Raw genomic sequence first — 13,780 nt, 5'->3', positions numbered from 1 at the left:
GCCGGAGCGTTGACACGACCCGCGTTCCCGCGTAGTCTCTTAGTCGTATTTGTAGTCCGGAAGTAAGATAGAGACGCAGCTGGCAGCCTCTCCATGATTGTAACAAGAGAGCAGGTTAGCGTGTCACTCCAGTAAGTATGCTATTCTTAATATTATGTCGAAAAAACTCACATAAACACACAATGTCGAATAAACACGTCGTGATATTTAGCATGTCACACGTGCACATCCCGGGTGTGGCCATCTTTGATAGTATGTTTAACTCAGGCTGACCGTACAGCATGGTTTCTACATTTATAATATGTGGCATCTATTCTTATCTATACATTATAAATGTACTGCAAATATACACGTTAATATGTGGCTTTAGGAGCAGTGACATTTTTTATTGATGCCGCTGTCCTCACGGTCCCTTTTTGTTTGCGTCACAATCCACCGTGGGTGTGTGTGTCGTCGTCCATGACTGACCAGTCGCGAAACCATCTGCCTTGAAAAAAAACCCATTGAAGCCAGAGACCATATCATTTAGTGGAGATGGGTCAACTACGAGTGAGCTAAATACAATCAACGACACCAACAGACCGGTTCAAAATCAGCATGAAAAAGACGCGAGAAAGAACAACACAATCCTGATTTTCCTTGAATAAAGTAAAAAACAAACAAACAAACAAACAACAACAACAACAACAAAAACTAATTTAATGTTTGAAATTAATATTTCTCCATGAAGCTCTAACGTCCACCACACTTCAGGCTACCAAAATGTCTGAATTTTGATACAGGCCTTTGCTGAAACTGCTTAATGTTTTAGATATGTATGTTACGAAAATAGTAAAATGTTTCAGAAAGTAGCCCACGTTTTGGCATGATACTGATCAAATACCACGCTGTTTGATTGCATCCTCTTTAGCTAAATATTTGAGTTCAGTTGTAGGTATCACATATATACAGTATAAGCTCTGTTATATTGATGTATGCTGCTTTAAGCTTATGTGTGTGGGGGATAGGGGACATGCTTTATGTATTTGTGTATGTTTTAGGTTCAAGTCTTTGAGTGCTCTGTGTTTTACCTGGCTGCAATTAATTTCTCCTTGAGTATAATTAAGTTAAAGTTGAAACCAATTACAACGTTTATGCTTAATTAATGAAGGAGATCAATCTATTGTGTTAAATGTCATATCATACTTTGTTATATCATTATTATTTGCTTCTTTACAAGAGAAAAAACTGTATATGTAGATATCGCTGTAGATTTCCCTCTTCCCATGATTCCCCCCGTTTCTCTGGAGTCGTTACGGCAGGTTGTGACTAGTCGGCGCTCTCCTCTCCTCTTTCAGTCTCCACGCTGCAGCTACGCCTCTCGCCTGTCTCTTCAGCGGCGGCAGCAGTGTAGTAGTAAATCTGCCTGCCGCGCACCGAGCTCGCATTTTGTGTCACGGTGCCACCGGGAGAGGGGCGACAAGACCGCTGCGCGTCCGGGGATACCAGTCACCATCCGCCAAGGTTCAAGCGACACCCCGCTACGGGCAATGACATTTGTGGACTGAAGCGGGAATATACGAGAAAACGCAAAAATGACGGTGGACTTTGAAGAATGTATAAAAGATTCACCCCGATTCAGGTAAGGCTGCTCCTCTCAGGCACATCACAGCGGTGCGCAAAAATGGCACACCTTCTTTTACGCATGATTTTTTTTAGACGGGGGGACTGAACGCCTCTTCTCGTGCAGAATCTGTGGTGGCATCAACAGGGTAAAATAATACAAGATGTTAAATTCTGAGTTTACCCATGTGCTCAATGTCAGGGTGCCGTTTTTTAAATCTCTGTTTACTCTTATTTTTTACATTTTTGCTGAAATCTTCCGTAGAATTTTTAAATGTCATCATTTGGTCGATTGTTAAAACATGTATTTGCATTGTGATACATGTGCTGGGAGGCTTGCGCGTGTCCGTGCGATGTGTGATCTGTGTCTGATTTTTATAACGTGGTTTGTAACGTTAGCATATGAGAAGAGGGACACTCATTGCCTCGCACAGTGAGGATCCATTTTGCTTTGAGTGTAAAATTTTAAGTGATTCCTAGTCCTGGTGTCATGCTTTGATTAGCTCTTTAATAAAGGGACACTTTTTTATTGAGTCTTTATAATATGAGAATGTGTAAGGGGATCCTCCAGTGTGTGTGTGTGTGTGTGTGAGTGAGTGAGTGTTGCAGCATGGCAGTCTTTTAGAGGAGGCCCCGCAGTCACCCAGTGTGTCTCTGTGGCAGCAGACTTGGATAGGAGATGCCCTTGCAGCAGCAGTAGCAGTAGCAGGAGCAGCAGTAGTGGCCTGGCTGGCAGGGAGAGGAGTAGACTCTCTCTCTTCTCTGCAGGGATGGAGCTTGTATCCCGGGCACGGATCCAGCTGCTCGGTCCCTTTGCCCAGCCCGCTGGAGGGTTGTAGCCACACTCAGTCCACGTGCCAGTCTGGCTGCGCTCCTGTGCAGGCCGATGGGAAACTAGCAGAGGAGATTCTACCAGCATCTAGGCCAGGGACCCCCTGTTAATTATGTCAGATAGATGAGCGGCAGTTATGTGGTCAGTGTGTTACTTAGAAGCAGCAGAATGCGAGTATGTTCTGTTTATAGACAAAGACATGTTTGTATTTGCTGGTTCGACTTCTCTTCTGTTTCTCTGTGCCAGTATCTGTTGCGTGTTTGCTGTCTCTCCTCTCTGTTTGTCATTTAGTTGTTTCCCTCTCCCTCCTCCACTCTCTCTCACACACAACTTAAACCCTGCTTGTTGAGCATCGTGTACATTATGTCCACAGCCTAAGATACAGTCAGTGATTTGAGTCAGCAAGCAGACGGTGGCAAACGAGAAAGAGACTGAGCGAGGCATGCACTCAGTTTGCTGCTTAAATCCCTCCTCAGTGATGATGGATGGCCGAGACGGAAGGTCACAGGAAGAGACGGAGGAGCAGCGCGCATTCAGACACTTCCCATTTCTCTGCCTGGTTCACTTTCCCATGATCTTATGAGGGTTGTTATTTGGAAAATTCCGCCACTGTCAAAGGAAGCTGATGTTTCCTTGGATCTGGTTTACGAGCTGTAGGGAAAATGTGATGTTGCGTAATACAGGGATCATGATGAAAAAGTGATAATTATAATGATGGTCTGAGTGTCATACATAAAGCTGTGATGCTTTCCATGTGTAAAACTGCTCTTCAAGCAATGAAACTAAATCATTCATACATTTACATGCACTAGTTTCTCAGTTTTGAGGCTGATCCTAGTTTTGATCATATTTGCGATGTGATGTTCACATGGAGCATGAGGGACTTGGTGTTTATATAATACCATCCAGGTTTCTGATCATCCGTCAGTGCAGTCATGTTTTAAGTTTGGTTTCTGGCTGCCAGGCCACTCTGCTGACTTTGGTCTCTCCATCTCATGAACAGTAATGATGCCACTCATTTAAGCATGAGCATCATTTCATTGTTTATCTCTTCTGTTTTCTGGCAACTTAGTTTAGCTACTCCTATTTCATTTGTTTTTAAAATGAGAGTGCAACAACTTCATTCAAGGTTAACCCAGGACACTTGTGTGCATTTAAACATTGTTTTCTGGAAAAAATAACAATGATATTTGCAAAGAGCACAGTTTAAGCTCAAGATATAACGATGCAAAATACTGTACTACATACTAAAGAACTACTGAAAATAAAGATCTCTTCTCAAAGGCACATTTATATGACAAATCATCCACATAAAAACACTGAAGGTGAAGATCATGGTAGTGACAGTGAAGACAGAGACAGTAATCTTGAGGACATTGTGGGCCATCAAGGGCAAGTGCCTGACTATAAGAAGTTTTGAATCAACTCAATGTGCTGTGTCTAAAAGAGAGGTATTTTTTAAGGTTTAAGAGCTCCATAATCCAAACACAGCCTGAAAATTGGCATGTTTTTAAATCCACCCTTATTAAAAAAAAAAAAAAAAAAAAACGGGAGCAGGATCAGTGTTGTGTGTCTTTGCCAGGTATTAAAGAGAGTCGTGGCTGAATTTTCCATTATACTGGAGTGACTGGTGCTCCGGGTTTCTTTTTAAATCCTTGTTGTGTCATTCTGGAGATGCAGCAATACAAGAACACAGAGCCAGTCCCGTCTGTCTTCCCACACATGGTACTGAAACAACTCACACACACCCTCTCGCTGCAGGTCTTAACTTGTGCCAGTGCTGTATGTGTGCATGCATGATTGGGTGAGCATGAAAGAATGTTTAAGGTATGCCCGAGTATCTCTAACACACACCTTTTTGTTCATACTCCTCTCCACTTTTTCTGTTTACTAAACTCTTTTATTTCCATCACTGCCCTGCCTTTTATTCAGTGGTCACCTGCTGCTTTCATTCACTTTATAACAAAAGCTGAGATGACGCCTGCACACCTGACCGTAATTGTTTGCACTGGATGGTCATGATCCAGTTCCCAGGAGGCACAATGGTTTCAGATGTTTTCCAACACTGATTGATTTTCAGCTTGTCCACACTCAGGGTTCATAGAGGTTATCATGCTTGTGGTTTCATTTTGATCGCAGAACAGAACTGTGGCTGGACCAAGGTCATTATCATAAACTAAAACCAATTGACTTGAACGTGATTTTTTGATAAACAGTGCTGAACTTTGCACAAGCACAAGTACAAACATGTTGCCGTGTTTTTTTTTTTTTTACTCTTCCACTCACAAACAAGTGTAAAACATTCCTATTTAATTTTTGTAAATCTCCCTTATAATTACTGTTCCACTGAATCAAAAGGGAAGCATTACATTATCCCTATATTTATATTTAGTGTTTTCATTGACTGTGTTGTGATGATATAAGTATTAATATGCATATGTGGGTGTGAGCTGCTGCTGTAAGGGAGACAAATGAGTCGGGAGAAAAGAGGACAGAAAAATTTAAGAATGGGAGAGAAGAAGGCACCATCATTATTTTGAATTTCTCATATAGAGAATAAGTTGATTTTACCAACCAAGTTATGAACGTACATGAGCACTTGTTCACTTCATTCAGCTCAACAAACAATGTGAGGAGGCTGTGTTTCTGTGTACTTTCAGTTTTGACACATTTTCCATAGGTAGTAAAAGTGAAAGCAAAGTAATTCGAAGTGCAATTGGGTCGATCACAGTAAAGCGATAGTTATTGTAAGTAACTGCGTGTCTTACCTCATGGATAACATCACGCTTACAGTAGGTGCATTGTGGGATCTGTGTCATAAGCCAAAACAAAACCAGATGCTGCCTGTAGCAGTGGTTATCTCAGGTCAATGAGTGTACAGCGAGTATACTGATAATGGAAAACAAGCTGCACCTGTCTGCCTGTCTCTGTCAGCTTTCTCTGTCTTTTTCTATCCCACCCTCGCACTGTATACAGCGTAGGGCTATCCAGACAGGTTGAGCGAGTGAGACAGACAGACAGTCAGACAGGCGAGAGTGGAGGCAAAGCACAGAGTTGTTATTGTGCATTGCTCAATCTCAATCTTATAAACCAGAACACAACAGGGTTGATTCACTACAAAACTAAGTATTCAGCTAAACCAAAACCAGTGGCCATGTAGACTGTAATCAGCACTCATCAGTCGTGAATAATTTCCCATGGGACTGGATAAGATTTTGTTACACTCACCACCTTCATATCTGCACTTGGAAGTTGCCAAACCTGCATGCCGGCTTACTTCATATTCATACAGTCCCTTTGGGATTCAGGTAGCTACATGTCACTCAGGAAAAGCCAGGTAAAATGAATCAATCAATTGCTAGACTAACAAAATAAATAAATGCAGGTAAATCCCATATTGATATGAATCATACCTAAGCAGCAGAGTTGCCACTCCAGATGTTACCTCTTCTTTTTCTCTTCTCATCAGTGTCTGATGTGTATCTGTTTTGTTCGTCAGGTGTGTACCTCTTCTTTGGTTGCTATGGTTACATGCATGGGAAAAAAACCTGAGGAGAGGTCACAACCTGCCAGTGTTTTTTTTAATAGAGGCAGCTCACAAGCCCCGTATTCTCTGGAAAAATATAAACAAACTAGGTAGGTGTTATTATGTTGAGCAAACCGAAATGCTAATTTTTTTCTTCCCTTCCTTTCCACTTTCACTTAAATAATATGTGAGATATTATTGCTTGTAGTTCTTCACCAGTTCCAGTTTCCTGTCTCATGCTCCATGTTAACTTAAAATAAATCTGTAGCCTTTAAGTAGCCCGCTTACTATGAGATATGTTTTATTGAAAATCTAAAGAGAAATCATCTACACAAGGTCAAGAATGTCTCAAGTTTATTTATAGTAACTAATGAGTAAACCGGATTTGGTGAAAGATTTGAAAGCACTATAAAAAAGGCCTTTGCCCCGCTTATTTCTGGTTTCCTACATTATTTTAAAAGCATGTCTCCATTTATTGGCAGATTAAAGTGCTTTTTGATGCTCTAGATATCTGTCTGGCGCTCTGGTTTCTTTTAACTGTCTGGATTTTTATTTCCCACTTGCATCGTCATCATCGCTACCTATACTTCTCCTTTTGTACACTTCATCACTTTGCTTGTCTGAGATAATGAATTCCTTTTGGTCAGTCGCCTGTGAAATATGGAAATATCCACCGACCATGCCTTTTTTTTAGTCACAGGAGGGGGGAAGTAGACCTGTCGTTGCCATGGGTGATCAGGTGCTTTGATGGGCATGGCAATTACCTATGCCCCCCCCGTCTCTCTCGAGGATGATTAAAGTGGGGAGAGGCTTGTATCTGTCCCCTGCGACACAGAAACATACGCAGCTGTTTGTGGCGTGTGCCAGTGGGCAGGTGTGTCTGCCAGCAGAGATAGCACAGTTGTATTACTCGCTGCATGGAGGGACCGACGAACGGTGACCTTGAACGAGTGCTGATGGTTTTAACAGCAGAAATGAAATTGTATTAAAGTGCTGAATAAGATTACCTGTTGCCAGAGAAGGATGACACTGATATACTGTGTGTTTGCTAATGTGATGATGCCTGGAAAGTGTCCCAGGCTGTAGGCACGGAGGTATGAAATGCCAGCTTTTGACTACACACCCCAAAGTCCTTGTCTGCTTGATTTGAACTTATTTTGAAGAAAACCTCTGTCAGAGCCAACGTGACCCTCTGAACTTCACCAGAAATAGTTCCACTCTCCACTCTCCACAACATCAAGTCCTTGGCAAAACGTTTAGAAAGATTCCAGAGCACTCACGTTAAGTTGCTAATGTCAAGACACTCATTCCCAGCCACTCTCCCTAATGCGCCCATGTCCACAGGAGATGCTCTCTGACAGAAAGAAAAACGACCCCATTGGCCTACAATCCCTATCCTCTTATCCTCCATATATGGAGGCTCTCTGTCCATTTTAAAGCTTTTATCAGTTCTGTTTTTTGTTATGCTAAAGGCGACTTAAACAAAATTGCTCTGCTTGAGAATTCTGTCTTTTCTCTAAACCCCTCAGTCCCAGAGCCTCCATCAGTGTTTTCTGGCAAACACCATAAAACAGCAAGCAAATCTCCAGCATTTGGCCCTAATCTTGAGGGATTTGCCCCCCGAGCAATTGAGTTATTTCTTTGAAGGTATAGGAAGGTCAAACAATTTATTTATGCATGACATAGTCCCACACATGTATAGCATTTACGTAGGTTTAATATCTCTATGCTGGGTCTAATGCCTGAGCAAAGTTTACAGTGAAGTATTATTTTTTAAATCTGCACAGTGTAGCCTACAGCAAATAAAGGAGAGATGTAAAGAACTGCTTGTCACATTATTTTTGCCAATTGCCACAGTATTCTGTAGAGTGCTAGTGGGTTGTTTTTGGCAAGCAACCATTCAACCACCAATTGACCTTTTAAACTCTCATAACCCACAAGTGTCACAAAAAGACAATGCAGAGCATTGGGGCTCGTAAAAACATCTGACATCCCCCATCAGTTCACATAAATATTTTAGTTCCCACTGAGTGTGTGTGTGTGTGTGTGTGAAGGTAGAGAGGCCTTGGTGGAATGCTCTGACGGCAAACTGCGGGAAACATGTCTTTCATGTCAGAGGCATGAAAAATTGTGGTTGTTAGCTTTGGTCCTATTGGCACTGCAGCATCTACGTGTTGTCTAAACCACTAATGTGCAGGTTTGTGACGCTCTTTTTTTTTTCCTCAACAAAGAAAATCCACTCTTGAAAGACTGTGGACCAGGTGAACAATGAGGGCAGCCCCACCTCTGTTTTTCCTGTATGTATGTATTGAATTGATGCCCCTCGATGACAAAATGATGCCAGACTACAAATCGAGTGGCTAATGAACTGTTTGTTTGCTTGGAAACAAGATGAGGGCTGCTTCCCTGCACACAAATCTATAATTCATGTGTCCCTCTCACACGAGATAGGGTATTTACCAATAAGCAGGATCTGAATGCCTAATCCAGTGGCATCATTCATACAGAGGCCCAATTCAGATGTCAAATGAATAAAAATAATAATAACCCACATGAAGACTTAGGAGGAAATCCTCAAGCTCTGCCTGAATCTAAAGCATCATATAAGAGCAGGTGTGTCGCTGCCTGTCACTAGTGATTGATTGAATTAGTCCTACAACACATCAAGAAGGCTTAACAGGGATTTCTGTCTTATCAGAGCCCCTCCACCCACTACCAGTTTTCAGCAACTGAGCTTTTAATAAATCAAGGCTATTTTTGTCATGAGTGCAGGTGTTTATCTCTGTTTTTAGAAGCTGGAGATGATACACCCAGTAAATCAGAAAAGTGTATCTCAGGATTCTACTGTATGTAGCATGTATTAGTATTATATTATAGGCTAAAGAATGGGACGCCAAAATGATGCTTTAAGCTTGTCGACATTGCATATATCATGTAATTTAGTATCGACTAACAATCAGAATTATTTTATCAGCTCTGCCTTTGGAAATAAAATAAATCAGAAACAGAATGACCTGTTTGAATCACGCTGATTTTTTTATTTAATGCTGGACTCTGCTACACTGTCCACATGCTTCGGCCAAATCTTTAGCAAGGGATGATGTTTATGAGCACAGTAATGAAACCTCAATGTTCTTTTTTTTGTTGCTATGTTTCATTGTCCTTATCTGGTTTGCATTTGTGCAACACATGCATGCATATGCTGTATCTGTGTGACTGCTGGCTAGCTTGTAGGCTAAATCATCATATTCCTGCCTGTGCCGGCTTGTCAGGCATACAGTGGTTTGACATGTTCACGAGAGAGCATCAGTCCAGCACGTGGACACTTCCACTGAATCCACGGTGCAGCAGATTTTCTGCCGCTCTGCTGCACGTGTTGCCAGGGGACTTAGAGTGGGACCCATTTATGAAATAGGATTATCAGTAACCACACTCTCTGATTAAATCAACTGGATAGCCTACACACCCTATTAAAGCTCGCACACTATCAGCCTCTTACCCTGAGAACCTCAATACAATTTCCCTATCCCATTCAGCAGCGGTGTGCAGGATAATGCAGAACTGCAGAAATTGGTTTGACACAGTTTATGTTCTGATTGCAGTTCAAAGGACTTGTGAGCCTTCATTCTGTTACAGAAACTGGATATCTGTGCTTGTTGGAAGTATTCATATTTTGCCAGTTCAGGTGCCATTTGCCACGGCTTTATGGTTTTATCCATAATATCAATCTGACCTTTAAACTATCTAGCCTGGGTTATTTTAAGACCTGTCCTGGTGGTGTAAGCTGATGTTACGCTTCATCTGAGGATGCTTAACCCACAGTGCAGTTCCAGACTGATTTTTCAACATTAAAAACAACAACAGCAATGGTGTTCAATTTAATATGAACTCACTTTATATATAGGCTACAGGTATGTAGGTTTTGATGCAAACAATTGCTGATTTGCTTAGCTACACCCCCCTATCCTGTCAAGCATAGCAACAGTAACTATGTAGCAACAGTAGCTAGCAACCATTCTGCTCAGAACAAACTAGTATGCTGTTTGTAGTGATAATATTGGTAAATTTACTCCTCAAAATCTTTTTTTTTTTCAAAACAAAGTGTATTTGATATCAGACAAAAGGAAATAAAAGCAGGTTTCTCATATCTTTGTATTTTGTTAGCTAAAATGACACCTGTGGCTAGCAATATCCATCAGCTACTTTCTGTAATCCCAAAATATAACCAATGTAGTTGGCTAAAGATATTCTCCTTGACCTTGAATGCTGGTTTACTGCCCTAGGTAACTAGTATGCTAGTTAGCGGGGTTTGCTAAGATTTGCACCTTATGTTACAGCAGAAAGACTAACCGAAAGGCTAAAAACATCCCTATGAACTTTTAGTGTGCCCAGTAGGAATATCTCCCACTAAAGTACCATTCACACTGCTTCAACATGTAGAGAAATCTGAAGGGGAAGGGATAAATGGAGTGTCAGTTAATGGCCATAACTGTAATGCCTATGGTTCTGAATCCAGTTTTCCATTTACAGAGCAATGATTGATGTTGAGGTAGACTGAAGGGTAATAGGCAATTAATTTTAAAATCCCAATTAAAGTAATGACTTCTTCAATAAAGACATCATCATCATCAGTAGCAGCATTCACTCTAAATGCTAAAGATTACTCACCAGTCAATGTAGCTTAAATCAGCGACATCAGTCAATGTGGAAAGGGTATTCAGTTTGAAATGACCTTACGTGAAACATTGGAAAACAACTTTTAGAGCAAAGTCAGTTGTGGTTTGTGGCAGATTAAGAGGTCCTTCGTCTGTGACCAATGCTCAGATCAAATTCGATTCCTGTCATGAACAACAAGGGTGAAAAATGTGGCACAGATTGAACCTTCTCACAGATCTCCTGCTGTCTCACAGTTCATTGTAAATAACCTCTCCTTGCTGCAATCATTCATCCCCACTGAGATCAGGATTTGGTGGGGAGTTTGTTAAAATCCTGCCAAAGCCTGTTGAAACTCGAATCAAAACTATTAAGTAAATTGCCTGCATCTAGTTCCTGGGCTGCTTTCTTCATCTTGGCACTACACTGGATTTGCTCAGCAAGAAATGTTTGTCTATCCTGGGGTGTCATGCCCAGTTTAAACACTTCTTTTGTCTTCACTGAGCTGCAGATTTCAAGGCTTTCCCGGTTTCAAAACCCCGTCTGCCGGTTTGGCGTGCTGTGGTGGTTCTATCTTTTGTTATAACCGCTGGTAAACAAACAAGGCAGACTTGACTTTTGATTTAGGCCGTACAAAGGTTAAGCGGTTGTAATGGAAGCCATGCCTGAACTGTGAACCCCAAAACCTGCTGTTGAGAGTTCACTCCCCAGGAAGTCATTAAATCTCACAGGGGGAAATGAGCAGGGCCAGCCAGCATGTAATATGTGGAATGCATCCGTGGTGGCGAGACTTCAGTGCTTACTGCCACACATTTAGGCATGCATGGTTAAACCCTCTCAAGACATTAGTACATGCATGCACACATAAAACACTGTTAAAACATGTAGCAGCATGTGTTTTCACATACAGCATATGCCTGAAAGACTGCTGGTATGCAGCATATGGCACAATAGTGTGACATAGCCATTTGTACGGTCATTTTCTGCAGTCGGCCAATGGTTTCTCACACTGCAAATCAAAAGGTCCTGGAAGAGAATGTGGTGTCTCCAACCTACTTGATACATAAAAAAACCTCGAACTTTCAACTTCATGGTGGCTTTTTGTTTGTTTTGGATTTTCATACACAATTTTGCAATTCTTTATACAGTAGAGTTGAAAGATCTGTAAATCATTTCTCATCCCGAAGCATTTCTCAGTCAGGGGGTAAATCGTTTAAAAACTAAACTATTCCACAAAACATCAACTGCAGTCCTCGTTGTTTACATCCAGTTCAAGTGACTCACGTCAAAACTTAGAGATGCATTGAGAAAAGCCTGTTCCACAAGATCGTCTATCCATCACAGACACACACGCATTCTTCTGTTGTTTATGTGTATATCATTCAAGACCAGGGATGGACAAAGAAATCCCTGCCTCTGATGTAAGTATGACTAACAGTGGTGTTCCTGTAAAATGAGACATTTAAGCCACAAGTGGATATTTGTCATGTACACACAATATGGGAATTATGTGGTGTTGCAGAGCCCTGTTCATCTTCGAAAATGACCCAACTGGTTTAACCAAGTAGGCAGAGAAAAGACAGGAAGAGAAAAGGAGTGAGAGGTCTTTTGTCAACATCTGTCATCCCTCTTACTCACAGTGATTCTCTCTTTCACTGCAGCAGTCGTACACATTTGTCTTCCTTTCTTTTTCTTTTGAAATCTATCCTACAGGTATTCTGTCTTGGTGTCACCCTTTTACCTCTCCTTCTCTTCTCCTGTTTTCCCTTTCCTCCTCCTGCCCATTGTTGGTAATGCAGATGTGGGATGGATATGAATCAATGTCACGGCTGCAGCAGCAGGGAGGATTGGGTTTCAGTAGATTACCTGAGCCTGTCTGTGTGTTTTTCGAGCTGAGTGCGGTTAGAAGGATGCAGGAAGAGAAAGTGGCGTGGCTGGAGGGATGATAGATGACTGACAGGGTAGGGGAGATAATTGATGGACGGACTTCCGTAGGAGAGAAGGAGCGCATAGGCGAAAGAGTGGGCGGACTGGATGGATGGATTGACTCAGAGGAGGTGTGGACTAGAAGACAGAGGAAGGAGGACAGAGAGTGGAGAAAGATTAATGCTCTCCATCGTTACCGTAGCGTGATTTTGTCCTGGTAACCTGCCTGATATTTCACAGATTTATCTGCTAAATGCGTCACAAGTTACGTCATGAGCCGGACGTCCGCATCCAGGCACCTAAGCATGAACGAAAACACACATTGCTGAGAACATTTCCCTGCAAATTACCACAAAAGGAAGTGTGTGAGAGGACAGAGCTGGAGACGAGCAGCGGAAGTGGACAGCTGTCTTGCCGAATGGCGGGCGCTGCTCGGACACAGTTTCATTGAGGTGACAAATGAAATAGTCATGGGGTTCACTCTGGCTCACAGCCGTCTCATGCACACTAAGAGGAGAGAGAGATGTCGTGTGTGTGTGTGTGTGTGTGTACGCGCTGACTCTCACTCTCTCACATCTGGGATCCAGTCGAGCAGCTGGTTCAGATTTGGCCCAACTTTCTGCTGTCTTTGTTTTAGTCCGGCTCTCTGAGTTTTGTGCATTCTGCTTTTCCTTTATTTATTATTTGCAGTTTTAATATGTCATTTCTTCTTCCTGTTTACTCTTCTGCCTTCTTCAACTCTTTCAGTGTCTCTTTTTCTCCTCCTCCACCCACGCTCCTGTCGCCCTGGGCAGCATGTGACGCTGTGTGGAGGAAGCTAAACCGGATTGCGTCAGAGTTATTGGACCACTGACTTTAACTTGCGGTGTCTTTAGTAAATGCCACCATTCGTCCTCTTCCTTAAGCCTCTTTTCTCATCTTCTCAGTTGTTCCTGTGTAATCTCAGCTACAGAGTTGAGACATTTATCGTCCGTAGTTCCCTTGCAGGTTTTCTGACACAGGCTCGCTGTGCGTTTGGCAGCTCACCAGCCCAGACTCACTGAATCCAAACACCCCTGCAGTGCTAAAGCCACAAGTGTGATTGACAAGCCAATCTTCTGCAGAGACACGAGGAGAGACGGGAGGTCTGATTGCGCTCTTAGAAACCAATGGATTCCTTCTTTGCTTTTGCCATCCTTACATTATTTGGCCTGTATCCCTGCCTCAGATCTCTGTGGAATTCCTTGTAACCAAATGAAAAC

At 42.2% G+C, this 13,780-nt stretch overlaps 1 protein-coding gene across 1 annotated transcript in view; it reads left to right on the top strand.

Annotated features, from left to right (window-relative positions):
• Positions 1-8: 8 nt before the first annotated feature.
• Positions 9-13,780, top strand: part of LOC108884055 (arf-GAP with coiled-coil, ANK repeat and PH domain-containing protein 3) — a 56,335-nt gene continuing 42,563 nt past the window's right edge. The window contains exons 1-2 of the mRNA XM_018677703.2: positions 9-131; positions 1,338-1,621. Coding sequence (XP_018533219.1) covers positions 1,575-1,621 — 47 coding nt within the window. The 5' untranslated portion in view covers positions 9-131; positions 1,338-1,574. The remainder of the gene's footprint in view (positions 132-1,337; positions 1,622-13,780) is intronic.

Source organism: Lates calcarifer, linkage group LG12 (genome assembly GCF_001640805.2).
Source record: "Lates calcarifer isolate ASB-BC8 linkage group LG12, TLL_Latcal_v3, whole genome shotgun sequence".
Taxonomy (NCBI): Eukaryota; Metazoa; Chordata; class Actinopteri; family Centropomidae; genus Lates; species Lates calcarifer.
The sequence above is the reverse complement of the archived record's forward strand: the minus strand, read 5'-3'. Positions and strand labels throughout refer to the sequence as shown.